Source organism: Acanthochromis polyacanthus, chromosome 2, assembly GCF_021347895.1.
Source record: "Acanthochromis polyacanthus isolate Apoly-LR-REF ecotype Palm Island chromosome 2, KAUST_Apoly_ChrSc, whole genome shotgun sequence".
NCBI lineage: Eukaryota > Metazoa > Chordata > Actinopteri > Pomacentridae > Acanthochromis > Acanthochromis polyacanthus.
The window spans coordinates 9868719-9896566 of NC_067114.1; the positions used below are offsets into that span (position 1 = coordinate 9868719).

The window sequence follows — 27848 nt, forward strand, 5'->3', positions numbered from 1 at the left end:
TTTGAATAAAACATCTAAGAATGTTTTCCTGGAAATCAGTCAGAAGTCAAGTGGAACTCCTTACAGCTAAAAGCGAAGGGTCTAAACTATGAGCTTTTCATAAAAGAGAAGCTAACATACTGGAAAAGTCTCAAGGATTACTCTTTAGCAATATGTGATTCATTCATCATGTGTCGTTTTATGTAAAATACAAATGTGAAAAGGACCGAACAGAAGTCAGAACTAGAAACTGTTATTGTCAAGTAGGTAAACACTAGTGTTAAATTTTAAAATAACTGTCAAGCACAGATTGTAGAGTGAAAAGTTTAACACTTGCATGTAAAAATGTAGGGGAGTACAGGTATAATATAAAATGGAAATAGTCTAGTAAAGGTAAAGCTATTAAAAGTAGAAAAGTATCTCATAGGATCTTAGTTGCGCTTGTGTTTATGTAGTTTGTTTCTTTTGCTGAAGCCCAACAAACAATCCCTCAATGCTACCTAGAATCACACAGTTCTGACTGTGAACTAGGAGACTTGTAGTTGAGGTTTGCTGCTAACTTTTGCAGAAGCTTAATTGCAAATGCATGGACCAAATGATAAAGCAACAAATATTGCAATCACTGAAAAACATAGACTCATTTGCTGTCTGTTTTTCTCTCTCTTCCCCCATAAGCAAAGATAGCACCTCGGTTTGAAGGTTCTTTTAAATTTGTTGCCAGTCTCTAGAATGAAGGAACTTGCCTACTGTGCCTCCTACACACTAAGTTTCACGGCGTCTCCAACACAATACCAACTAAGAGAATAGCTGTGCGAGTATGCAGTGATGACAGAAGGTGTTTAATTCACCAACTTATCTAACACTTCCATCCTTAAAATTAAACGTGGCAAGCGTCCTCTCTGAACACTGAGAGCACTGTTCTTTGGCGCACCTCTGCACACAACTCTCCTGCAGTCAGAGTGAAGACAAGAGGCAGGCTGGGGGTGCTGCTGCTGGTGGTGGTGGTGGAAAAAGGAAACATAAGCACATGAGATTGAAATTCCAGGGGAGCAGAGGGTGATGGCAGGGCTGAGGATGAAACAGAGCGCTGTCACGACACGGGAAGCAGCAGTGGAGGATGACAGGAGCGCTGGGCTACAGATAGGCACAGTGGGTGTGCGTGGGCAACTGATGAATATACACTCTAAACAAGCCTCAGAGCAATAAAGACATGAATTGTGCTTCCCCTGCATGTGGGATCTTAAGGTGGAATCCTTTTTTTTTTTCAAGGCAGGGATTTGTGACAGCCACCATGAATCACATTCAGTTACAGTGGTGAAAGGTATTTTTCACACACACACACACACACACACACACACACACACACACACACACACACACACACACACACACACATATATATATATATACAAGCAAAAGTACTGAAATGACAATTAACAAGCAACTAAAATGACTTTATCACAAGTTAAGGTTCTTCACCGAAAATCCTTTTTTATAGAAAATTTAAAGCTTGTGGTTGAACAACCAAATGCAAAAGGTCCCTGTGATTGATAAGTGTTTTTATACAGTATATTTCATTACATTATTGTACACAACATTAGAAGGTAGCCTGTGTATGTGTTAGCTGCATTTTACTATTGTAGCTGCTCGAGGTAGATCGAGTTACAGTACTTCATGTAAAGTGGGTATGTTAGTCCAGTGGTTCACATATTAGGCGTTAAAAGGCCCCTCCATGGAGCACAAGATAAATCTGTCAGAAGCCATATGATCAATGGCAAAGAAAAGATGCACTGCTATGTATTTGTGTCCATCTTTTTGAACTCTTTCCAAGTTTTTGCTCTTTTTTTCTGAGTGTCTGGATAATTAAAACTCTTTGACCCTTACCTGTTCTCACTTTGGTGGAACTACCAACAGCTCACAGACACATAAAACATGTTCCCTGTCAGACCTTTTGAAAGCAGCTACAGCACAAAAATGTGGGGAATTATTATTTTAAAATTCATTTTTATTTTCTTTTTATTGATAGAATCTCAACCTCAAACGTGACCACCCACAGCTGTCAAACAATTAAGTATAAAAAGTGTATGCAGAGAAGTGTAGTGGAGTAGAAGTCTCTGAAAATGAAAACACTTAAGTAAAGTAGCTCAATCATTTTTCTTAAGTACAGAACTTGAGTAAATCAGCTTGGTTAATTTCCACCACTGATTAAGATTAACGATAGGACAGATGGTGGAAGAGCAAAGGAAACACAGAGGGGAACCCTTCTGACATCATCTCGGTCTATTTTAGGACAAGCTGACACCATAAAAAATTAAAGTGCTCATTGTTATTCAACATATTTCCCTTTTAAAATAATGTGCCAGGAACATTAATGTCAGTCTGGTATCTGGAACATTTCCTTGTTTGTGTAACACCTTGGCAGCGGATCATATGTACATTATAATTCTATGGCCGTACGCAAGCAGGCTTGTTGTCTGTTTAGAGATTCTGTGCACATCTTGTGGCCAGAGGGCACTTCCCTTCTGCACTCAGTACAAGGTTCCACTGAACCGACATGACACGCAGCTGGACAAGAAACGTTCCCCATAGTCAATGTATGCTTGTCCAGTGGCGGAAGAGAGTGAAATAACTTTGTTTGCATGACTTCAGACAAAATATGTTGGCTTTACTTGGGATCTCAGTTTTACAGATAATTTTGTTGTTGTGTTCTAAAAAGCACAACTTATTCCATGGTTAATAACTCTTTCATCCAAATGCAGTCATTTTGTAACAGTAAGAGGATTTTGTTTGTAATTTCAGGCAGTTTGCAATTAAATTTTCACAACCTCTGTCACTGCGCAAAGGGTCTTAGCAAACAGCCTTTCATATAAACACAGCAGCTGATATTTTCACACCCTGTCTGCATGAAAAATAAGGGATGTGAGCTATATGTGGTATTGGTTGAGGCATTAGCTAACTGAGATACCAAGATTGGCAGATGCTTTAATTTGACACTGAAACTAAGGTGATCTGCTTCCATCTGGTGTCTGTAAACAGACACTGCAGGCGGCACAACCTTCATTATGTAACAAATACCGTCCAGTGTCCGTCATGTCATCCAGCAGTCACGTGATCCAACCGTGTGGTATAGTCCGACACCCATTCATGAAACAATAAATGCACAAAAGGAGTAGAGCATGAACATTTATTAAATAACCCATAATGTCTGGAACAGGCACAGCGAAAGCATCGCACAGATCAGCTTGTGTGCATTTATCAAAGCTGGCTTAATAAGACTCTCACACACTGAGATGCTTGAATTTACAGACCTGGATGAATATGTACAAATATTCAGAACACCTCCCTCATGTTGAATTGCATCAGACTTCCCTCCATTTTATTGAATTCCTCTCTCCCTATAATGACCAAGTACACAGATGGCATGGTGGAACCCGCCGTTTATGGCTGCATTATTTCATGGAAACAGCTGGACAGCATTAGATACATATGTACCCCAAATGTTCTTCACTCCACTGTGTTTTGTAGATACAGCTGTGGGTAACTGAAGCAGCTCTGCTGACTTTGGGAGGATTTTTTTCTGGAGGCTTAATGCACTCATATTCACTCAATACACCTCCTTCAATGTGTCTCTGAGGTCTGGAGGGCCAAGGACCTCACTGGCTTTCTTTTTCCAGGTACTCCAAGCTGGGTGCATCCAGCCTCTGTTCTTGGTTGCGGTTCTTTGTGAACTCCTTCAGCATATCCATGACCTCTCCTTGGTAAACGTCAGGCGTGGGCTGAGCTTCTGTAGACAACAAGAAGAAGAGGCTTAATTATTTTAGTTCGTAACTCATTGGGGGGAAAACATTTGGATCCTCAGATTCTTTATTTTTATGCAAAAAGATTTTTTTAGGAGACAGATGGCTGAAGAGCAATGAGCACTCAGAAGGGAGTCCTTCTGACATCACCTTAGTTTATCTAAGAACAATCTCAGGTTATTTAGCTTAAATCGTCACGTAGGAGGATAAAACGTGATATTTTGCTCCTAATAATGAATATTTCATATTGTAGTAAAGGAGCACAGGCTGAAGACACTAAATCGTTGTCTCACAGATCTCTTGGTTTTCAACTTTCAAAATGGAAACCATCTCAATCAGTATCTTAGAAATGCCATTGTAATTATTTGTTTCAGTAAAGTCTGATTGCCTGCAACAGTTTATTTTAATTAGTCCTGAGTAGCTACCAATTAGAATCTGCTGGTGCTGTTCTCACACTGACTCTATTTTTCAGCTGCTGTGCACAACCAAACAGGCAAATAATTGAATCAAATTAAGAGCACATTAGAGGAATAAAATGGTAAGTTATCCTGGGACAGTGAGCTTCCACAGTGAGGCCTCAGCAAAAAGAAACAGCAAAAGAAAACAAAACAACAGCAGAATTACAGATAATTTGTTAGCAAGGTTATTGTCAGTTTAAAAAACAAGCCCTTTTATAATTATTATACCCACTGGAGTTTTCCATATTTTTTGACTTGTTTTAATGTTTAATGTTTTGCAACTCAAAGTGCAGTACACAATAAGCAATAATACAAGAACATGCAATAATAGTCTGCAAGTAATATTAAAATATCAAAGTTAAAACTAGCAGGTACTGATAAAACAAAATGGAAATAAAAGACAGTAATCTCAGTGCTGTGTGCATTAGATATAGATGTTAATTTAAGTGTTGCCATGTTTTAAGTGGCTCACAGAAGTAACCTCTTAACCATAAGTGTTTCATATTTTGTGTTCATAATTTTAGTTGCTTGACTGTTCATGTTGTAGCTAATACTGTGAAAAACCAGTACAAGAATTGTAAAATCAGTGCTAAAAACATAGCAGGCAGCCAGTGTGTTATGTCTAAATGTACTGTATGAGATTCCCCATGCAATATTGCATGTCTAAGAAGAAACTTGTCAAAGGAAAGGAAATATTCTCTCACCTGTTGCCCAGTAGTAGATGTCCCAGTCATTGCTTGGTTCATTAATTAGTCTGTCATACTGCTGCAGCTGGATCTCACTCATTGTGTTCAGGTATCGCTTTGCAAAAAGGCTAAAAGACAAAAGGAGAATTCAATATTGTCTGGGAATTGTCTCAAAATGGAAAGTCATAGCTATAGGTTATCTGAGTTGCTGGTAAATGGACTGTGTTTGACAAGCTTAAATGAGAAAAAGTCTTTAAATTGGGCTCTAAAAAAAGAAAAGTGCTTCAGCTTAAAGCTTGCACCGTTGTGCTAAAAACCTGCATGCCTGAAGTACAAATGAAATCATGCAATTCACTTGACAGTGTATAGTCAGCTGAGGAAAGGTTCCTCAAACAGGTAATTATGTAATAATAGCCTCATAATAACCACAGCTGATGAAGATATCATTTTTTGTCTTATCATTTTTATCTCTCATCACCTACTTTGAAATTACTTAAAAGAGAATCCAGTTACAGTGACAAACGACATTTTCTCTTACATGGGAGCATCGGTACTGTTGACTTAAGAAAATATAAGCATATCCTTTAAACATGAGGTGAGAAGGGAAAACAATATTATGGCTAGATGGCACAAAGATAGGACAAAAAGAGGAGAGTTTAACAACCTGAGCAATATGCAGTTCTCCAACATGCCCCTCTTACGACTCTCATAGAGAAGTCTGCGTCTCTTGATGTCAGTGGGCTCGTCCAGCTTCTGCTCCCAGGGGGGCAGAGGAATCTCAATCAGATCACCCCTGGTGTCGTCAGGAGCGTCTCCTTTGTAACCACGAGATGATACCAGCCCTGTGACCGCTGGTCTCCATGCTGCCTGGCACACCCCTGTTACCAGCTGATAGGCAGCAAACATAACTTTAGACAGTTCACTGTAAAATCTGTTCCAACTCTGCTGAAAAATGTAGCACTGTTGTTTAATTGACATGTTTGTCTACTTTCATCCATTCTTTATGTACTAAGGTACTGTGAGATGGTGAAATTAAGAAGTACTAAAAAGGAACTAATGGGGGGTTATTTGCACTGTATTTTATTTCCATGAGTACAAAATCAAACTCTTCACCTTTGTTTCTTCAAAAAAGAAGCCTAAAGTGTCTTCCATTAGATAATGACCTTGAAAGTACAGTAAATCTATGTTTAACACCGATGCAGTCAAAACAGCAGAGTGAAGCAGAGGAGACTTGCATAATATCCCACACTGCCCTGTTGTACAACCGTTCTCCAACGGGATATACCGTCTGCACCAGCCAGGGTTAATAAAACCAGGGTTCATAACTTTAACACTACACTATCACAAAACGAACCTGTTAATTTACAATTCACAATCTTTATGCATCCTATTATTCCTGAACATCAAATAATTTCGGTTAATGTTCGGCCAAAAGTCGCTAATGAGCTTTGACGTTTTATAGTGCTGCAACATTCAGATTTAAAACCACCAAATGTTCAAATAATTAAATACTATGTAACTTACCCTTTTCGCAAGAGCAGAACACAGCATTTTAACCTTGTCTCTGGTGCTGTCGGCAGACTTACTGAAGAGCTTCCGACAGAAGTTACACAAGCTGGCTTCACGTCACTGCAGCGCACCGTCAACTACCGACCGTACACATCGTGCGTACGTCGCCATATTGATAAGGTGGTGGTAATGTTTAGCTAGACAATTAACGCCAAACGGTATAATTAATAGTTAGTATTTAATTGATACATCGTTATTGTGTATTACAATCGGTGTGACAGATAGAAACACGTCCTTCGCTTCAGAACTTGAAGGGGGCTGGAGCATAGGAACCAAATGTTCATTGTTGTTCCTAGCCGGTTAAGTATCTCTAACGCACTTGAATGTTCGGCCAACTGAAAGATTAGCAATTTTAGCATTAGCCGATCAAAGAGCGAGCATGTTGTCGTCTTAAACTAGTTGTGTGTGCACTCATTAATAAAACACCGTGTGTGTGTTTCAAATTTTCCATTAAAGATAAAAATATATAATCTTACCGCGTGCACGCTTGTCGTATTCTCGGTTTGTAATATTTTTCTTTAGCTACAGTGTTTCTTTTTTTTGCGAACTCGAGCGGAGTGTTAGCTAGCAACGAAGGCTTTACGGTAACGATTTTTTTTTTAAATATTGGCATTGCACCTGTTGTCGGTATGTGTTACTAATGTGCAAACAGTGAAAGTGCAAACTCCACATTGGAAAAAAACAAAAACAACTATCTGCAGTGCCAGCATCTGATCATCACAGGCCCACGGAATGGCTGCTGCAGGACCTGCAGCCGGACCAAGCACCTCCAAAAATGATATAGATATATACAGTGACCTCAATCAAAACGATGAGGTGAGTCAAACTATTACGTTTTTTTTCTTTCTTGGTAATGCATCCGTAACAGCAGCTCATGTAAAGATGACAGCAACTTGATTTTTTTTCTTCGGGTTTAAATGCACATTTTCATTTGATAGTCACCAATGATTTGTTTTGATTTTTAGTCTTAATTTTCGGTTGAAAATTGCATTTAAATAGAAAAGTCTCTCTGCTTTTAAGGAGATGCTTTCAAAACTTATGCACACATTGGGTGACTTATTTCAGCCTGCAGTTCATTGACTTAGGTCTGAGGAGAGCACTTTCATGCTTTATATCAATATTGAAAAAAATACACATTTGAACTTTGTGATTCACTCTATTATTCTCCACATACAAAATACAGAATGAATGAATGTCAGTTCTTAATTTTGTAACTTACAAATGTATTATATTATCATAGAAAATACGATGCTGATTCAAGACCATTATGTTCTGCTGCCACACCTACTAAGAGCATTACAATTTGTGTTTCCTCCGGCAGTGTTTTGTTTACTGACACTCTGCTCACTGAGATACACAGGATGATGGTATGAAAAATTATTTTGATATTATTTTCTGTCCCACACAGGATTTGGAAGCAAATGAACTTTTTGATGCAGTTCTAACTGGTTCAGTTAACCAAGACAAGAAGATCTCTACTACTGCGGCTCCTTCTACGAAGACACCAGCTAAAGAGGAGAATAAATCAACAGGAGTGAAAAAAGGAGGAAACTCAGACTCAATTAGGAAACTGTCATTGTATATTGGAAATTTCCCCTGGGTGAGTACAAAGACTCTAACAGCCAGTCTATGTTGAAGTTTGCTTTGTCTGCATAGACTGGCACAACACTTTTGACATGAAAACATAAAAGAGAATTTATGTCCCCCGTGAGGCAGCCCAAGCAGATTATCTTAGAAAAAAATGAATTATTTGTGTTTTCTTTGTTTATTCTTAAACATGCCCAGATGATTAAATGTCATTACAGCCTACAACCTGCATCCCTCCTTCAATCAAACACCCTATTTTCATTTAAAAATTTGTAGAATAATTTCATTTCAGGTACAAAATTATAACACCAAGTCAAATATAACATCTCACCAAACTTGTAATTTGTTTTTATGATTGGCGTTATTTTCCAGACACAGCGAGGCTACTCAGAATGTCCTCAAATGTGCTTTTTTGTATCCCAGCCCCCCTCTCTGAGGTAACCTACTGTATGTCAAACTAAAGTTATCACTGTTCAATAGAGCCGATTGATGGTCTTCCTTTACTTGATACTAGTCAGACTAATTTCTGCACCAAGTAATGCTATTTGTACCTTCAGTCATATCCTTTTTTTTTTTCTAAATTCACCACAAAAAGGCAGTGAAGGGGATTTCACAATTGACTTCCACTCTATAATGTGAGTGTAAACAGGACAAAGGTATATTGTCCTGGTTCAGATTCATCCTCAGAAAACACTTCTTAAATTGGTGGCTTCAATTACATCTACAAGGTGATGTGGGCTCTTGTCAACTGTGATGATTTTCTGTAGCATTCCAGTAGCTTACTTAGTAGAATGCGCACAGTTTGTATTAAGATTCCAGGTCATTCAAAAAGCAGTTTTCTTCAGAATCACTTTTATTACAACATGTTTAAAAAGACAAGTCACAAATTGAAATCTATTTTTTTGGTAAATTATTGGGAACCCAAGGTTAACCTTGACACCTGTTTTGATGACATCAAGCAGTGGAAGTGTGGGTTAACCAGTTTGGTTTGGTGGGTCAACCACGGAGTTTTATCCTTTACAACATACAACTCTGTTTTGTCCGTCAACCCTGGCTGTGTTTCTGTAGCAGTGTTACTAAGTATAAAGATCACAAGTTGCTCTCTACTATTCTGCCATTTTATCATTTCCTCTTTCCATGCCTGCCACTGCAGGCTCTGACGGGAGTGGCGACCTCTTCAGTAGCTCGTCTCTTGAATTTCCTTTAGGATTAATGAAGTATCTATCTATCTATCTATCTATCTATCTATCTATCTATCTATCTATCTATCTATCTATCTATCTATCTATCTATCTATCTACTTGCAGTGGACATCTGACAAGGACATTGTGGGCATGGCCCAGAGGCTGGGTGTGAGGGACATCACAGAGATTAAATTTGCTGAGAATAAAGTTAATGGCCAGTCAAGAGGGTGAGTGTTCATAAAATGTAAAGTTTTGTTTTAAGACAGGAAGCTTGTGTTTTGATTTCCCTGACGTACTGCTGGTAATCATACATGTATTGTGACTTCTATGATGTGATACAGTTTTGCTGAGGTGGTGGTGACCTCAGAAGAATCACTGAAAACATTGTTGGAAAAAATACCTCTGTGTGAAGTCAATGGGGAAAGGGTAGACTGTCGCTTCGCTACTCGCCAGAACCTCAGTATTTTTGAGGAAATAGCAAATAAACGTAAGTGCACCACAAGCTTAACAAAATACAACTGATGTTACACTGCATTACCAAATGTCATTTAAAAACAATGTCTTTCTGCAGGTATTCCCTTGCGTGTTAATTCCAAAGAGTCGAAGGAACCAGAACCTGCTGATAAGATTCCCTCATTGTTATCTCAGAAGCCCAGTCCTCCCCCTATACCTCCCCTTCTTTCATCACACCCACTTGTAAACAGGTTTCCCTCATTACCACCCCCTTGTCTTGGTCAGCCGCCTCCGCTGTTCCCACATTTGCCACCAACAATCCCTCCACCAATGCCACCAAGTTTGTTCCCCTCTCATCCTGTCCAAGTCCCCAGCCAACCATCTCCAAGTCTGCATATAAATCCTGCATTCTTCAATACAGCACAAGATGGGCACAGCAGCAAGGCTTACAGCCAACAAAAGTGAGTAGACTTTTATTTTTACAGCTACTGAGAACAAGTTTAAACAGTATATTCTTCCCCAGTGAGAAACAATGAACCTGATGCTGCTTCACGTAAAGCAGGAAAAGACCAAGATACACAAAGGGATCCAAAAGAATAACTGCTATGCTGCTAATAAGGCACATAGAACATGCTGAAAATAATATAAACTGACTGCTTTGTAAAATAAGACTATGACAGCAGTTATTTTAGTAACCTAGTAGGTAGTTAGTATTATCTTTTGTTGATGGTTCAGTAATACTTTCACTTTATATGACAATAATCCTTCTATTTTTTCAGACACACACCTCGAAGTGCAGAAGGAGATTTTGAGGAGCTAATGAACAGAAATAAAGCTATTACCAGCAGTGCTATTACCAAGGCAGTGTCTGGAGCAACAGCTGGTAAGTACAGCTCAGTTCAGTGCAAATCAGTTTCTGTGAAGTAGAAGAAGAAATACAAAACTTAACAATTCACGTGGCCAAAGTACTGGTCTCTAGCTGTGACTGACAAACAAGCAGATGGGAAAAAAAATTAAACAGAACTGCTACACACCCCTCTTTGAATAGTAAAAGTAAATGGATACCTTGATTTGTGATATTTTGTTGATTAAGATTATATAAAACTACAACATTTTATATTAGTTGTAAAATACTGTACCATCAGCTCTCAGTGTCATTTACCCAAATACTCTTTAATTACTTAATTAAGTCTTGGAAAACTTGGTTTCAACTCAAGTTTAATATTCCCTGCGATGCAAAATATCCTTTACTATATAGGAAATAATGTAATTCAAAATTTTGAATAATAGTCCTTTTTTTACATCTCAATTAAGGATCAGTACTGACAGATCAAAGCAGAGCCACGGCGGAGTTATGTGACGATCGCCGTTGGTTTGTCTGTTTGTTTGTTAGCTACATTTTTTTTTTTTAAATGGACTAACGGATTTGGAAGAAATTTTCAGGGAAGGTCACAAGGACCAATTGATTAGATTTTGGCAGTCATGCAGCTTATAGTCTGGATCCATGGATTTGTTAAAGATTCCTGTATGATTGCGAGATAGCAGCACGGCTTCTGTGACAACAAGTGAACGCTACATCAGCTGCCTGCTGACGATCACATGATAGCGATCCTACTACAAATCCACCGTTACAGACTTATTGGGACTTATCCATCGGAAATGATACAAGGAACAATTGATTAAATTGTGGGGGTGTTTCTGTGTCCCATCAATTCCCGCTGGCTGCTACATATTTAGGTCACTCAATTCGGTATCCGTACAAAACATACACATGCACAGCACACGCCTGTGCTCAGCGCAAGGTCATTTTCTTTGTAGGTACATCTATATTAAATGGACACATTTTATGGTGCCGGGATTTCTGCTACGAATTTTTTTCAAGGTTTCATCCATCGGAAATGATACGACTGTGCAGCCTTGGCAGAGTACTGCCCTCTCTGAGTACTTTTCTTGTTGTATGTGCGGAATCGCAACCAAATTGAAGTTTTAGTTTTTCAGTCATTTTGTTACACAAGTCCACATGTCTATGAATGCTTGGAGTTTTTGTCTAACTTTACTGTAATTTGTGGCAAATGTAATCCATTTTTTGAAGCTTTTTATTAACCCTAACAAGGAAACTGTCTAACATTGAATCTCTCCAATTGTTACTACAGGAGACATGCGGGTGGCCATGGAAACATTGTTAACCGCCATTGCCATTATTAAGCAGTCCAGAGTGTATGGAGATGAACGCTGCCAAGCCTTAGTCACCTCACTTAAAGACTGTCTGGTCTCTATCCAGGGCAACTATGGCTACAGGTTTGTATAATTATGCTTCAAGACTGAAGACATAACTAGAATTAGCTTACTGATCAGTTTCTATCACACAAATCCATATGTCTTTGCAGGACTAGCAGTCGTTCCACGGAAAAAGAAAGAGACCGGGACAGGAGTCGTGACAGAGATCGTGAGAGAGATCGCGAGAGAGAGCGTGACAGAGAACGTGAGAGAGAGAGAGACCGAGAGAGAGACCGCGACAGAGAGCGTGTGAGAGAACGTGAAAGAGAGCGTGATAGAGAAGATTCTTTTGGCTGGGATGGTGTGGGAATGTCTCGAAGACACAGAGAGCAATCCTGGACTGACGAGAGAGACAAGGAACGCTCAAGAGAACGAGAAAGGCACAGAGATCATAGAGACCGGTACCGCTAGCTTAGGTAAGCTTGTTGTTAATTCATTAACATTTTGAACTGTACACTGCTCTTGTGATAGCAGGGAAGTAAAAATGTATTAGGTCACAGTGATGATTGCTCTCAGGTTAGTTCCTGATGTTCTGATTGCTGGCTCACTGGAACTACTTAATGGAACACTTTCAGATGAGCACTCCTTTCCATTAATCTAATGGCAACTGAGCGTGTTGGCACCCATCTGAATGCACACCCTGATCACATTTCTGTAAATAGCAATCTTACAAAGTTGGACCTAGTAATATTTCCATTCCACTTTCAACACGGCAGAAGTCTGAACTATGTGCCGTCACATTAAAACACGTAGAAGTGACGGTACTTCAGTCTGTGTGGAGGGGTTTTTCTATATTTCAACACCAATATTGGTCCAAAAACATCACAGAGAGTGCAAAAGACACAGTTTGTTGTTAAAATCACAAGACGCCCTTCTCATTCACTTTGCTCTACAATTTCACATCTACAACAAACTGAAATATCAAAAAACAAAATAAAACAAACTTCACTGTGATGAAAACAGAGACTAATAGCACAGATAAATGATACTCACCAGTAATGAATGTGTTGCTTTTTTTTGGCTAACATTAACAAACATTCAGAAATGTTTCCTCTGAGCTCATTACATAGCTGCACCATCAAACAGCTGTAGGATCCATGGGAGTGTCGGTAAAGCAAGAGATTTTTGTGCGATCAGGATCCACTGCTAACACTGTGCACTTCTCTTCACTTCAGACAGGTGAGCTGTCACAATTTGTAAGCTACCAATAAATCGTCTGATGGATAGCGGCTGTCCTCAGGATGACTCACATTTGCCAGGATGTTTTTATTTTACCGTTGGTGAAGTAGTAGTAAGACTGCCATCACACATGGACAGAATAGTCAGTGTTTCGGGAAATCATAAATAAATGAGGCTATTAGTTGTTGTGACAGTTTGTTAGGCTTGCTTTTAGTTGAGATCTAGTCTATTGTTTACTGGTGCATTATTTTATGTTATACATCACTTGGTGTATTGTATAATGTTGTAGAATGACAAATATCACATTTCTGTCCAAATGAAGCCACGAAGAACATTAACAAAAAAGTGACCTGTGTGGGAATGACAAAGCCGTCACTTTTACAAATTAGTGAAGCCAGAAATGGCTTAAATGGAACCGATACATTATTAATGTGTTTAATTCCACCGGTTTGTTTATTGTTATGACAAGTCAAAATGTCTGCTGTGAAAAAGGTTTATCAGTTCCATTGTTGGGCTTCTTATTACACAGTTTTTTGCACTCTGTAAGAGATTGTCATTGTTGCTGATGCTGTCTGTATGTAACTTCTATGTGTATGAGCACGTTTTTGTTGTTGGTTTTATTTGCATCTTATTACTGCATTTCTTCAGCTGCCCCTCTTATAATCACTGTCAAGATAACTGAGAAATTGTATGATAAATACAAAGTAGTTTGGGTAAGTTAATTAAAATCAATACTATTATTGTGGATGAATAAATACATTTTTGTCCACTTACAATATATTGGATCATATGGCTTAGGAGTGCAGTTTTGCTACATATTTTTAGTTAAACTGTACAGGATATAATGTTAACTGGACCAAAGGATTTGGTTTCAGGTCTTTTCATTTCTACCAAAACCTTTCTCACAGATTACAGTTCATAAAAGGAAGCTAGTGAAAGTAGTTATTTTTAGTGCAGAGGTCTTACAATGCAATGACCTGTTAAAAGTCTGCAATCCATTATGCCACCAGACTTAGTGCTCCATCATATTTTCATAGTCTCTTTGTTTGTATGTGTCCTTTAGCAGACTTAGCATGGCTGTGACTTGAAGACATAAACGATACAGTACCATTAAAAAAGTGCCCCCTTTTTTTTTTGCTTTTTAACGTTGAATCATGGTCAATATTATTTCGCTTTTTTGACTAGAAATGATAATACATACTTAAAAATGGAAAACATATGATAAGTGATTGCATAAGTGTTCACCCCTTTCAAGTCAGTATTTAGAAGATGCACCTTTGTGCACAATTACACCATTTCTGTGTGCTTCGGCTTATTGTCTTGCTGTAAAGCAAATCTCTCAAGTCACACTTCTCTTGAAGACTGTATCAGGTTGTTCTTCAGGATTTCCCTGTACTCTACACCTACACAATACTTCCAAGACATGCTGCCATGAAGCATCCTAAAACCATAATACTGCCACCACCATGCTTCACAATTGGGATGGTGTATTTGAGATGATGTGCATTGTTTGGTGTTCACTAAACATAGCACTTAGGCTTATGGCCCAAATGCTCCCTTTTGGTCTCATCAGACCTAAGAACCTTCCTACAACTGACTTTCCCCACATGCCTCCTGGTGAAGTCTAGTCAGGATTTGATATAAGCTTTCTTCAGCAGTGGCTCTCTGGACACTCTCCCATAAAGCTTTGACTGCTAAAGAACCTGGGCAACAGTTGTATGCACAGTCTCTCCTATCTCAGCTTCTTGTAACTCCTCCAGAGGAGTCACATGTGTCTTGGTGGAATCCCTTACTAGTTTCTTTATTACACAGTTGCTAAGTTTTCAAGGACAGCCTGCTTCGGCAGATTTAAGCATGTGCCACATTCCTTATATTTCTCAATGGATTTATGTACTCCAAGGAATATTCAGTGACTCAGAAATTGTCTTGTATCTATCCTGCATATCGGGCTATTCAGTAACCTTTTGACAGAGTTGCTTGGACTGTTGTTTTGTCTTCATGGTGTAGTTATAGCCTGGAGTACTGACTTACCAGTGACTGGACCTTCCACATACAGACTTTTTTATACTACAATCACATAAGACACATTCACTGCACTCAGATTATCTACATTTCACTAGCTGTGCGACTTCTAGCACTTTTGGAAATTCTTGTCCGTAAATCCAAATCAAATTGACCATCGTTCAATGGTAAAAAGCAATAAAATGAGAAATCTTCCAAGGGGTGTGGATAAACTATATCGGCATTGTAGCTGCTTAATGTGCAGAACTTTTAGCTTGACATGCAATACAGAAGGTTGTACTCTGTTGGAATATAAGTAGCAGCAACTAGTGTAAAAACAAAGTAGCACTGCAGTAAGGACAATATGCAAACTGCCTTTCAGAGCTGCTTTAATCTGTTGGCCAGTTCAGTCCATATTTGATTTTTGAAAGTGTGCCTTTTAAAAGTATGTTTTTTTTTCTTCCCTAGATTGGTGGAGTTACTGTATGTGAAGCAGAGCAAAGACAAGACAGGACCAAGTTGTATAAAAATCTGGAGGAATATAAGGTGAAACTGAAGATATGCATCTCCAAAGGTTTAAAAGTGTACTGTTTTGGTTCTTTAGTCACATATTGATCTTGGGACTTTAACTTGTTTTAATAGAAAAAAAGTGGCTGTAGATTTGTTGCTGGGATGTACATTTCAACGCTTGCATGCACAGTTACACCTACTATTAACTTATGTAATAGTTTGATGTTTTCACTTTCTTTTATATTAAATCCAGATTAAAAAGCATTCCCTGAAAATCTAATTGAAGTGTTTTATTTCCTTACTCATTTAAGTTGTACTGCATCTGCAGACTGAGGACCACAAAGATAAACCAATAATTCCCTTTTTTGTCAACTGATAAGACAAACACCAAGTTGTCTAGTCTTATGTATTGCTATTGATTAATCTGATGCTTCTACACAAAATCTGTGACAATTTACATGCACTGCATATTTAAATGTTTGACCCAGGTCTTATTTAGATTAACTACAGAACTTTATAAAGTTTCCAACAGTAATTTCCTTTAAGATTTTAAGACATTCCTGTTCCAGTAACAAAATTGTAGTAACTTGATAAATGAGCAACACAACTAACAATGTCTTCAACAGTTTTATTTAGAAAATGTAAATCATCAAACAGGTGCAGAAATGAATGTTGAGAGGATTGTGACTGTAATTGACATTAACATAACATAAATATAACATGAATCTGTCCAAGTCACAGCGTTGCAAAGTCCAGAAAGTTCTTTCATCATTTATTATTTCTCCAGAGGAGCATAATTCAATAATTTCTCAATAAGATCCACGTGAGAAAGGAGCATCCTCCGACAGCAGTACCTCTTCAGGCCCAGGGCATCAAGGGCATCACTAAAAAAGCAGAGAGGAAGTAATGTCAGTCTTAATGCATTTTATACAGATCACTGAATAAATAAAGTATATGGACGTTGCTGCAGACAGACGTACACGTAACCTCAAACCTTTTAGCTTATCAAGCTGTCGCAGGCTAAGTTGATTAGGTTAGGTTTCAAGATGGAGTGATGAAATGAATTAATGCCAATTACCTGAGGCCATTTAGACGTATTTCCTCAGTACTACAACACTGCTTCTTGCAAAATACTTCAGAACAGCACATGCAATTGGTCTGATTTTGAGCAAGACTTTACAACAATTTGACGACAGATACAGGTGTAGTACAGACAGAAACCAGCAGGTATTTATCTCACCCTTCGGTGTACTCTGCTTGAAGGAGGCCGAGGTAAGCTTCCCATTTGTTACCCACAATCTTCCCACACGTGAAGCACCGCACAGGGATGATCATTGTAGGACACCTGGAGAGAGTCACATTATTCTGTTAACATCCAGATCTGTGTAGAATGTAACGCTAGCGAGATAGTGACCTAGCTAGCTTGATAACTAGCCAATATCACCCAAGCAAATAATTTTTACAGCGAATATTTTTTAAGCTAAACGCTGTTACGCGAGTGTAAGTAGCTAGCATGTTTTGCTAACATTCTAGCTGCAGCACGTAGCTAAGCTAGCTCAATGGGCGCATATCAGTTGAAACAATAACGCAGAAGAGCACTTTAACGGCATGGTTTTTGTATTTAGAAGTGTTCATTTATTTGTGCTGTTGCTACCAATAGTGATTGTCAATTTAAAGGACGAGTTAAGCCCCAAAGAGTAAGCTAACGCTAGCTCACGCACTGTATTTAGCCATGCGACTAGCACAGCTGTACATAGGCGGCTCACGTTAGCTTGTTGCCACGAGTAGTTCATTTTTTACCAATCAACAGACAAAATTTCAAAATTTCACTTTTCATTTACTTACCGTCAATATTCTAATTAACCCAAAGATGAAGCGTTAAGTTCTTCTCAGAGAAAGGAATTCCAACAGACTGATCCCCTGAGTTTCCCTCGTTCTCTACAGCCGCAACAATAGTAATTCAGCCCGGATCCTTCAGAATAAAAGCATAGTTTCTTCTAATGTTTATTATTTTGACATTTGAACAGTTTCGTAGGTACACCATCACTGATACAAATGGAGGGACAAGATACTATAGTCTCTAATTTATAAAGTAATGCATTTCTTTGACATCACAAAACAACAACTCTGTAGAAATAACCTCACAATTACAATTATAGTATAGTGTGGTATAGTAAGTGTCTGTGGTGCGGGCAGTAATATGATAATGGTTATTATTATTATTGCTACTGTTATTGTTATATAATGACAACAACAATAATAATAACCACCCCTTGGCTGTGCATGCAAAACACAATAGAGCTTGCCACTCATGGTTTTCTTTGGCCAGTACAGATATTGACTGTGGCGTAGAAATAGTGACTTAAACATATAAGCCACATTGAAGGATGTTTTTTTTAAGCAAATAATCCTCTAATGCAGTCATTACAGAATGATCAAAGGCATTCACTGTAAGCTGATGCAAGATATTTTAAAGTAGAATCATAAACCTTGTGGTCAAAAATAACTAAATAGTGTAGTTAACATACTTAAAATCTGTTTTGATAGTGGATATTTGTCAGATAGTTAGACGTAGTTCTGTCATTTTCATTTGAAACGTCTTATCTTTCAAACTGAATGCTTGACACGAGTGTTGTCCAGTTGTGGAAATATAAATAACTCTGATCTGTCAGTACTGTAACTCTAGATCTGAATAAAAACAATTTCAACTTGATTCACAAAATATAGAAAATAAATTAACTGAATAGAGTAAAATTGGATTATTTCCAAATTTAGAAAAATTTGAGTATGCTCCAACATGTAAACAAGCAAAATGTATGTCATTATAATATTGTAAGACAATGCAAAATCATCTCACAAACTCTTCAGTTTGACTGGAAAACAGTTTGACTTCTTATTAATTCATTTAAGTTAAGTTCAGTGTACAAAGGTGTAATTGCAATCAAAGAAATACTCACTTGGGCTGGTTCACTGCCTTTTAATAAGGTTGGATTTCAAACGCTTTCTTTTTTACATTTAGAAGTTTGGGGGCAGAGGGGAGGGTGCATAAGGAAAATATGTTAGAAATATATAAAAAAATATAACCATCATTATAGTCATTACAGTCACCACTGAAAACATCATCATTACCCTTTTTTCATCATCTTACAACATCACCATCTTTACCATCTCTAAGATAATACATTATTACATTGTTTATATAATTTAAATTGCTACAGCACATGTGCTAAATGAGGAGTCCTATCTGAATTATTGCATTTATACGCTGTTGAAATTATGAAAATAGGAATTTTCTCTTTTTTTGGTACACTGTATTGTACAATGTAAGGTGAAGTTTGTTTTGGTGTTGGCATACTATCTTTTGAATATGTCTGGGGTGTTAAATGTGGTATGTTCATACAATATTTTTTGGCCAGTAATGTGTGAAATCTATACCCTTACAACTAAAATTAAGTGATGGTTTGTGTCAGAATTGTGTCTTTCTGCTATCTACTTATGCAACAGGGACAACCACAGTGTGAGTTAAAAAGATTGTGTACAGCTGTACAGGTGAGTTATGCAGTGACAAAATTGTGACTGCTTAACATATTTTTCCCCCTTCAAGTAAACTATAGACAGTAGTTCATTTACATCCAGCTTCTGCTGTATTTGCAGTTTAGGATGCTCTCAATACATTAAAATTGTACTTCAATGTCATTAATGTGGTTTTGAAAACAAGATTTTGCAACTGTCAGGGGAGTATAGTGTTGACTGAAACAACTCCCATGTTTGGCAGCAGGCTTTAAACCTGATACTGCAACACTAATGGCTGTTCAGGCTGCCACAATGAAGCATCTGCATACTGCAAGATGTAAACAGACTGAACTAGCATGACTGTGACTGTCGTGTAAGACATGAAAGGTTATTGATTTGTGATAATATTTGACAGTAAAATAAATCTCTTTTGTATTCTACAGCAATAAGTAACATCACAACTGTTCTCTGTTCCATAGTGTACATGTTTTATGTCCAACAGTCCCTTACATGCCATTTCTCAACCACTGCATGCTTATATGTTCTATAGCTGAGAAAGTTTATTGCACTGTGCCATTTTGTATTTGACTTTTTTACAATTAGAGATTTGATGTCTTTGATGTCTCACTGCACTCTGAAAGAGAAACTGAATCCCTTCAATCAGGCAATGATATAGCCAAAGTATGTGCAATAGATCACAGTGCATAATCTCGGCTGTTCTCCAGCCTGCTCTTTCAATTGTCTTATTTTAAAATAAAATATAACCTATAACTCTGATACACAATGTCAATAGCTATAAGTTTCAATAATATGAATACAGTTCTTCATGATCTTTTAGCAAAGTGAACCAAGCTCATTTCCGGTGAAAGAATGCACAAATACTGCAATCTTATGTCAATATTTGCACAAACTGAATTAAACAAGATAAAGCAGTTGAACAAGCTACCTTTAGAGAGTTTAGGCATTTAAGCTCTGTAATACAATGTAAGTTTTTTTTAGAAATACATAATTACATTTCAGATGGAGTATTGTAGCATATTCATGCATATACTATGTATAATTATGCTCCATATACAGCCTTGATCAAAACTTGAATGCTTTGATTCACAACAAGTGAAAGCAGGTCAAAAAAAAGACAAAAAAAAATGCACAGTGGCTCCCCATCCCCCATGATAGTCTGTGAACCAATCAGCAACAACACTCTAAGCTCATCAACCAATAAATACTCTAACTTGCAATAATGATTTGGTTTTAATTTCTCCTTGCCAGTAGCAACACTCCCAGCAAGATGGCTCCTGCAGCGATAACAACACCACCAATGAGAAAGGGCTTCAGGTGCTCCAGAGAGTCTGTGCCGGAGGCCGCAGCCTCGTCACCTGCTGCTGTTTCAGCTTCTGCTGCTCCATCCTGGGAGGGAGGAGGATGCTCAGGCTCAGGGGCGGCAGGGGCAGGGTCAGCCTTGCGTGGGGCTACCGGCTCCTTCTTCTCTGCTTTAGATGCTGCTTTGGGCGCTGGAGCGCCGGACTTGGCCTTGGCTTCCATGGACTGAGACAGAGGTGTGGTCTGACCAGGAGGAGTCTTTATAAGGTCAGCTCTGTGCTGCTTCACTGAAGAAAAACAGCAAACACACACAGCCAGATTATCCCTCTAAATTAGGCTCAGACATTATGTTATCTGCTCTGCTGGGTGTAGAGACACTGACATATGTAAGAAGCCCTCATACTCATGTTTTCACTGTGCAACAGTGAAGCAGTCCTGTGGCGGTGAGGCCTTAACTGTGACCTTGGAAAACGATGACATTGATGGGAATACTCCGATGCTCACAGGGACAGGATGCTATTTATTTTGGTCACAGCTGCTGTGACATAACGTTCCTCTGAAGAAATCATTTCCAAGTAGCTCCCTTGTTATGCCTTTTCATGGGACAATCTGATAGTTTTGTAATGGAGGCAGGGAGAATGGTGATGCAGCTGCAGATTGCCTTTAAAGTAAAGGACTCAATCTTTATTTCTTTGACCCCGACAAGAGCTTAATCTAGATGCAATAATGTGAAGATCTAATCTCTTTCTTGCTCCCTGTTCTCTCACTGCACTGTAAAACCTGCATGAGTCATTTGAGCTATAAATGGAGGACAAGATGGAGGAGAGAAACAATGATCACAGCAACTGCAATAGAGGGAATCAGTGAAAATGCAAATGAGGAAAAATCAGGAGGAATAACTATCGCAGAATAATCGCAGCACAACAGCTTGAGTCTTACACAATGTAGACTCGACACATCTTTGCAAAAATGCCTCTTACTAAATCTTGCTGTGATGTGATAAGAGGAAACATAGGCATTACCTACCTCTCCAATAGCTCCTTAGAGATTACAAGAACAGCAGATGGACGAGGAAGCACAGCAGTCTGGAAGTTAGAATGTCCTCAGTATTAGAAAATGAGAGAAAGGGTAGAGATGGAGGACACTGAAAGCAGGAGGGAGGAGAATGAGAGCGAGAGGAGGAGAGACAGGGATGTACCATCTGGTGCTCAAACTAGGGGGGAGGCTATTCTTTGATTATACCTAGTCTCTTTTTATTTCTTAGTCTATTGAGTTTACATGGCATTAATTTAATATGGAAAAGCCCCGAAAACATTACCCATAATATCTTAGGAAAATCATTTTGCCTCTTCATTTTTTCAGGTACAATGTAATAGGAGTAAGTATTGAAAAATGGCATTTCTGTTGGTAGAATTGATTGCAAAAGTGCTGAATTTCACCACTGAGTGTGTTAATGAATCCAAACAGCTGGCTGTGTAGGATTCATAATCTTCTGAATACATTGTCCCAAAATTTTTCCAACACAGCATGAAGAAAATAGCAAATACAAGCTTATGTATATTGTTCATACATCCATCCATATGTCCATATCAAAGGCTTAAATCAAAGCTTTAGCCTCAGAGGAGTAGAGAGTCTACAGAAGAAAACAAAGTGTCTTGCAAACCACCAGATACAGAGCGTGATTCTAATAATAAATGATCACTTTCTTTATATTAGGAGGTAGCTAGTAGTTCTAAGATATTTGTGCATCAAGTGTGGGTAAACATTTGATGCCAAGACATGAAAATATACGATTTAATATGAGAAAATAAATAATTGTATATCTGTTTCTCACTTTTTTTTTTCCTCAAGAAATATTTGTGTATCAAAATGATTCCTGTTGCAAAGCAGATTTGGATCTATTTTCAGAAAGATGTCTGCAAAATAACCCCCAAGTTCTGAGGTCAGGTCAGCAACCTTGGCAGCAGGCTGTGTGAAAGTGAGAAGTCTCTATAACTGGACTGAGCCATGTGTGTGCCAACGATTCATTCAATTGATTTCTTCTCTACAAATTTCAGCAAAGTTCTGGACATTTTTGAGGGGGACAGCATTCCTTTTTCCAAGTGTAGATTTTATGACGTAAAGTAGATCCACGCCCTTGATACGTTGATCCAAAGAACACCGCGCAGTGTCAAGATGAGAAGAGCAAGGGAAGAACGGTGTCGGTCCAATGCGTAATAAAAACACAAAAGGGACTTGAAAAATGCTAAATTAAACACACCCCTTTAACATTGCATGTTAATTAATATTATTTTCTGACTAAACATACATTTGAAGTGGAGCAAACCACAAGCGCAAATCGGTGTTTTGAATCATGATCTGATGCAATATTGCCTAAACGAAGCAGAAGTAATACAATTTATTTATGGTCATTGCAAATTTGAAACGAAATGAGACAAATTAATAGAAATATATAGGCTACGTAGTGTTTAATAAATACATAGTGGATAATCTTACAGTTTGGATCGACTCTAGCGTTAAATGCGGCATCACTGCATAAGCTTGTATATAAAAAATAAATAAATCACGCCAATTTTCGCACAAGTCCTCGCCTGCATCTCAGTGTCGTCACTGTGGTAACGAATGTTGCTTCGGGTAAATACTAAACTACGCATGCGCCACAGAAGCTGGTTCTATAAGGTAATGTTTTTATTTACGTTAACGTCGCTTAATGCCGTTTTTAACAAATGGCGGCCGAGTCGTCAGTTTTCTCAGACTAACGAACAACTGAACAAACATCGGAGCGTGTTGGAGCTCCCTTGGGTCTCTCTCTGGGTGACATCACGGAGGGGAGCGGCACCCTCTCGAAAAAACACTGCTCTCTTTGAACCAGTTGCTGGTTCCTTGATATCCTCGAACCACCGGTGGCGCCCTTTCTCCGCAGGATCCTTGAAGTGTCCGCGATCCGCCGTTTACAAGAAAAAAAACACACACATAAGTCAGGTGTGCGTAAACCAAAACGGCATTTGCGCAGCCGAACACGGAAAGGGAATAGCCAATTCGTACGTATTTTTCGGTGGGAATTTTTCCTTGGGGGTGGGCCAGGTTCTCGGGAAATGCTGCCTCCGTTTAGCTGCTCTCCGTGTCGGGGTTCGGGAGTTGTCCGGTTGTGATGACACACACACACGGGCTACAACGTAAAACCCGAATGGGTCGTCTGGTTCGTCAAACCCGATGGACTGCTGTCCTCCTGCGGGAGAAATAATCACGCCGAGCTCGCACGGAAGGGACGTGGGATTCAGGCACACTCTGTGAACAGCTCACAACCGACGACGTGTTGCAATTTAGCGGAGAACCGAGCCGTCAGACTCCGGAGGGTTTTTTCTCTCTCACAACGACCGGGTAATCAAAAGCGTTCTTGATGTTTCAAGTCCGAGTGACACCCGGGGGATAACGGAGGAAGCTCCGGGTCTCTGGTGTCGCTGGGTCCATTCATCTTTCTGCTGTAATGACGTCTTCACGGTTATTTTAATTCTATCGCTGAGACATCTGAGATTTTATCCACCCAAAACCCCTGAGCTGGTGTCCGGAGGAGGGAGCGAGGCTGAAGCGGGTCGGCAGCCGGGAGGATATGGGAGAGAGAGCAGAACCGATGCAGTGGGTCTTGGCAAGGCATCGTGAAAATACAGGTGAGTAGCAGCTACCGGCTGAGGAGACTGACTGGTACGCTGACTTCAGCTATGTGCAGAAGCCCGCCACGACACGGCCGGTGTGACCCGGCTTTTAAACCCGTGTCTCAGTGCTGTTGGAGACACGTTTCTTAGGCCACATCTCCATTTGCTAGGCCCGCAGGATGCCACCTTATGCAGCTGTCCTGATTACATGAGATTAGGCTGCACTGCCGCTGCTGTTGATCGACTTGTTGGAATTACACATTAGGATGCTGTTGCACATATAAACACAAGGCATAGTGTGAATGGTACTGTGTATTTCTCCGTTCTTTAACAGCATGCACTGGCAAAAATGGGGACAAATGACAGTCACAAAGTTGCAAAAACCTGAAGTGACATGACAGTACCAATATTGATGGTACCTTATATTCGTGTATATTAGGTGTGAATCCTCCCCTGATCAGTCTGTGCATTATTCAGTGCAAACTTGACTCCACAGGCTTAAAACATAGCCATACACTATTAAGATTTTATGTCTTAGGCTCAGCAGTAGATGACATGTCCCTGAAAAAAGGATCTGGCACACTGACAGTAGTGGGGAATGTCACACCTGTTCATCATTCACACTTCCAGTTGTGGACACCATCTTTCTCTGCTGTCACTATGTTCATGCCGCTTAAAGTGCAAATGCCTTCATGAGGCCATGTTGCAAGATAAAAAGTCTCAGGAGAATGTCCAACTAATCCTCCATACCGTCCTGCTAATTCTACGTGGTCTGCACAGACTAATATCACCTTAGGGATGGGAAAGTTTAAATCAGACAGGTGGGAGACACAGCTAGGATGTGTTATAGTTGTATTTTTAGGGATAAATCTGGTATTTTTTTATTTCTTGAGATCAGATGTTAAGTTAGTTGCAAAAGAAGACAGCCAAGCCTAGCCATATAAGGCTGCATTAACACCAGTGTAAACACTTGTTCCCCTGTAGACTTCAATCCCAGTGGAATCCAAATGCCTCTAGCGGAGTCCTGGCACATGTGTTGACTCCTTGTTTTCCCCTTCCAGCTTGTGTGAGAGTTTGTCACCTCTTCTTATGCCAGAAAACTGGCTCTTCCTGTTCACTACTGACTTCTTATTCAATCCAATTTGAGACTTGATGCTGGTGTTTGGGTCCTCACAGGTAGTTACAGAATCACACTGTTTTGGGATGAAGCAGCGTTGAAGGATTTAGCAGTATATGATTATTTTGGTACTGCGGATGACAAAGAGCATTATGATGGGACAAATTCAGTCATTTGTGCCGTTGCAGTGTCGCTTTTGTAGGCGTGCAAAGAAATTATTGCTCATTTCTCACATTTGTGATTTCTAATTTCGACAATCGTATTAAATGGGCGGGTGAACTCATCTTGCATGTGTTAATGAGGGAGGGTCAGAATTTAGATAAAGAGTGGTGTGTTTGTGTGTGTGTGTGTAAATGCCTGTATAACATACAGCAGCTAAAAATGCTTGCAATACCACTATACCAGTCAAAGATTGAGGTAGAATCATTGATCTGCAGACACTTCTCAATACACAAGTCCTCGAGATTATGTCTTAAGTAGTCCCAGGCAGTTATAAAATCCGGTATAATAGTCTAAGCTATTGTTCTGTGTTTTTAGGTGTGAAAATCTGGTGGCTTTTGTAAGGTTCTCCTAGTTAAATTTCCATCTCCGTCTTTTCATCCTCTGCTACCTATTTCTAATTATTGTTTGTTAGGCTTTAGTATAAATATCTTGTGTTAATTGCTGTGTGTGTGAAGCTCTGACAACCATATGCACAGCGTTGTGTTGTTGTAAACACCATATATAAGAGAAATATCTAAAGCAGAAATGTTGTGGACCAACAGTGCATACTTTTAGTTTTTGCACATACCGGTCATACCAAAGAATGATATGAAGCAAGCGTAACATTTGTAGTTGAACTGCAAATATTAAGTATAATGTCATGGGCCCTCGAAATTGGACTTCATTCTGTTGTTTATGCATAAGAAGCACCTCTTGTTTTTGTTATGCTGTGTCATGTACAGCATGTCAAGTGGAAAACAGATTATGTCTTTGAAATTGGCTGAAACTCGTCTATTCTCGATGTGTGCAGTTGTTCATACCAGATACTGGGGGAAAAAATGGGAAATGAGTTCCAGTGACTGCTGTGCATTTGCCAGACATTGCACTGGAAATGCAAATTCAGAAGTGATAACCATGCATTTAACATTTTCAAATATGGTGGTGCTCAGAATTTAGATAGAATGAATGAGCAGAGGGTTGCTCATAAGTCACTGTCAAATTCATGAGTAAAGCTTTGATTTCTGTAAGGTATTCCCTGTGTATTGTGGAAATGCAGATATCGTTGCATGAACTTTAATTAGACATTCGGTTGGCTCCAAAAGCCACAAATCAAAGGGCATTCCTGATAATGAGTGAGACTGCATTGATGATGTGGCTGGTGTTTGCATGCAGGTGTGTGTTTGTGTCTGTCCCCTCCCAGGCAGACTTGGATTTATTGCAAAATCTCTAAGCTGCAGCCACTAACAGACTGTTCGGTGCAAGTGTGTGAAAAATACCAATTTGACGTTCCACAATAAATTGAGCCCACTGCTGAAAACCTATGGCCGCAGTCGTGTGTTGCATGACAACACTGCTGCAGTTATTTTCAGTATCTGACCAGATATAGTGACAAACAGATCTGTACATGGTTTGTGGCAGGAAGCCACAGACAGGTTGGCAGACCACATATGTTAACACCCCAACACACAAAAACCATTCCTGTATACACAAACGCACACACATACAATCTGCAGTGCACATACTATCACATCAACTGAAAGAAGAGAAAATGGAGTGGGAAGAGGTGAAAGGGATTGAGTGGGTGGCAGTGGGAGAAAAAGATGGAGAAAGAGGCAGAGGGAGAGTAGGAGTGAGTGGCACATGGCTTTCAGTCTAAAAAAGATGAGCAACACGAAACCAAAACCAGAATCTGGATTAGCTAGATAAGGAAGAGGAGGGGGACAAGGGAAGGCTAGAGGAGAAAATGTAGGTTTCCTCTGCACCGAAAATGGTGCAGATGCACACGCTCAGTTTCATGCTCATAAATGTCCTCTAAAATATGAATACTGAATGAGTGTGTGGGTAGGAGAGAGCATGAAGATGGGAAGACAGAAGATGAGAAAGAGGAAGCGTGAGATGGAGATAGAAGAGGGTGTGATTCTTTAGGATGGACAGAACACTGCCGTAGTGTGACAGATTAGGGAGAGACGAGATCATTAGAGACAGCAGGAGCAGAGCCAGGGATGTGACAAATGCTGGAAAGAATCTTGATCTGAATGGAGTGTAACACTGACCCAGGCAGAAAAAGAGAGAGACTGGAGCAGATGGATGTATGACAGCGAGCAGAGAAGACGGAGAGATTTGGGACTGTGCTGCAGTCACATAGTCATGCCAACCCAGCATAACCTCAGCATTTTTTTGCAGAGAATCTTAGCCTGTCTCTCCAGTGTTGTGTCCAACACCTCACTACACGCCAAGCCCTCTTCAGCCTGCCATCACTGTCTCTTCAAGCAAAGTTTTCCTCTCCAGTTGATTCCTATTGATTCTGACAACATAAAAAACTACCTGCAGGACAAGAAAGTCATTCTTATCTGCATGACTGCA

The 27848-nt window shown here is 39.3% G+C and overlaps 4 protein-coding genes and 1 long non-coding RNA gene across 6 annotated transcripts in view; 2 read left to right on the plus strand and 3 right to left on the minus strand.

Annotated features, from left to right (window-relative positions):
* Positions 1 to 3149: 3149 nt before the first annotated feature.
* On the minus strand, positions 3150 to 6599 carry sdhaf2 (succinate dehydrogenase complex assembly factor 2). The gene is made up of 4 exons (XM_022194743.2): positions 6445 to 6599; positions 5585 to 5808; positions 4939 to 5048; positions 3150 to 3763 (listed from the first exon to the last, which is right to left on the minus strand). Exons 1-4 carry the CDS (start codon positions 6469 to 6471, stop codon positions 3633 to 3635), a joined length of 492 nt encoding a protein of 163 aa, XP_022050435.1. The 5' UTR covers positions 6472 to 6599; the 3' UTR covers positions 3150 to 3632.
* Positions 6600 to 6692: 93 nt separating this feature from the next.
* Positions 6693 to 15960, plus strand: LOC110951596 (cleavage and polyadenylation specificity factor subunit 7-like). Its single transcript, XM_022194739.2, has 9 exons — positions 6693 to 7305; positions 7898 to 8089; positions 9384 to 9487; positions 9602 to 9747; positions 9832 to 10174; positions 10493 to 10596; positions 11867 to 12011; positions 12101 to 12406; positions 15639 to 15960. The coding sequence occupies exons 1-8, from the start codon at positions 7222 to 7224 to the stop codon at positions 12399 to 12401; spliced, it is 1419 nt and encodes a 472-aa protein (XP_022050431.1). The 5' UTR covers positions 6693 to 7221; the 3' UTR covers positions 12402 to 12406; positions 15639 to 15960.
* Positions 15961 to 16294: 334 nt separating this feature from the next.
* On the minus strand, positions 16295 to 17654 carry polr2l (RNA polymerase II, I and III subunit L). Its single transcript, XM_022194744.2, has 3 exons — positions 17526 to 17654; positions 16921 to 17025; positions 16295 to 16564 (listed from the first exon to the last, which is right to left on the minus strand). Exons 2-3 carry the CDS (start codon positions 17013 to 17015, stop codon positions 16456 to 16458), a joined length of 204 nt encoding a protein of 67 aa, XP_022050436.1. The 5' UTR covers positions 17016 to 17025; positions 17526 to 17654; the 3' UTR covers positions 16295 to 16455.
* Positions 17655 to 18641: 987 nt separating this feature from the next.
* Positions 18642 to 23181, minus strand: LOC127532987 (uncharacterized). The gene is made up of 2 exons (XR_007940596.1): positions 21540 to 23181; positions 18642 to 20800 (listed from the first exon to the last, which is right to left on the minus strand). It is a non-coding gene; the product is annotated as an uncharacterized LOC127532987 (long non-coding RNA).
* Positions 23182 to 23266: 85 nt separating this feature from the next.
* dagla (diacylglycerol lipase, alpha) overlaps positions 23267 to 27848 on the plus strand; it is a 40047-nt gene continuing 35465 nt past the window's right edge. For both annotated transcript variants that reach the window (XM_022194737.2, XM_022194738.2), the window contains exon 1: positions 23267 to 24181. The gene's annotated coding sequence lies outside the window, so the exon portion shown is untranslated. The remainder of the gene's footprint in view (positions 24182 to 27848) is intronic.

Coding starts and splice junctions, on each gene's coding strand:
- polr2l (XM_022194744.2), bottom strand. CDS start 17,015: ATGATCATCCCTGTGCGGTGCTTCACGTGTGGGAAGATTGTGGGTAAC. Junction 16,565..16,920: donor CAAGCAGAGTACACCGAAGG/GTGAGATAAATA, acceptor CTGCTTTTTTAG/TGATGCCCTTGATGCCCTGG.
- sdhaf2 (XM_022194743.2), bottom strand. CDS start 6,471: ATGCTGTGTTCTGCTCTTGCGAAAAGG. Junction 5,049..5,584: donor GAGAACTGCATATTGCTCAG/GTTGTTAAACTC, acceptor TTTGTCTTTTAG/CCTTTTTGCAAAGCGATACC. Junction 3,764..4,938: donor CATCTACTACTGGGCAACAG/GTGAGAGAATAT, acceptor TGTTGTCTACAG/AAGCTCAGCCCACGCCTGAC.
- LOC110951596 (XM_022194739.2), top strand. CDS start 7,222: ATGGCTGCTGCAGGACCTGCAGCCGGACCAAGCACCTCCAAAAATGAT. Junction 7,306..7,897: donor ACCTCAATCAAAACGATGAG/GTGAGTCAAACT, acceptor TGTCCCACACAG/GATTTGGAAGCAAATGAACT. Junction 12,012..12,100: donor CAGGGCAACTATGGCTACAG/GTTTGTATAATT, acceptor ATGTCTTTGCAG/GACTAGCAGTCGTTCCACGG.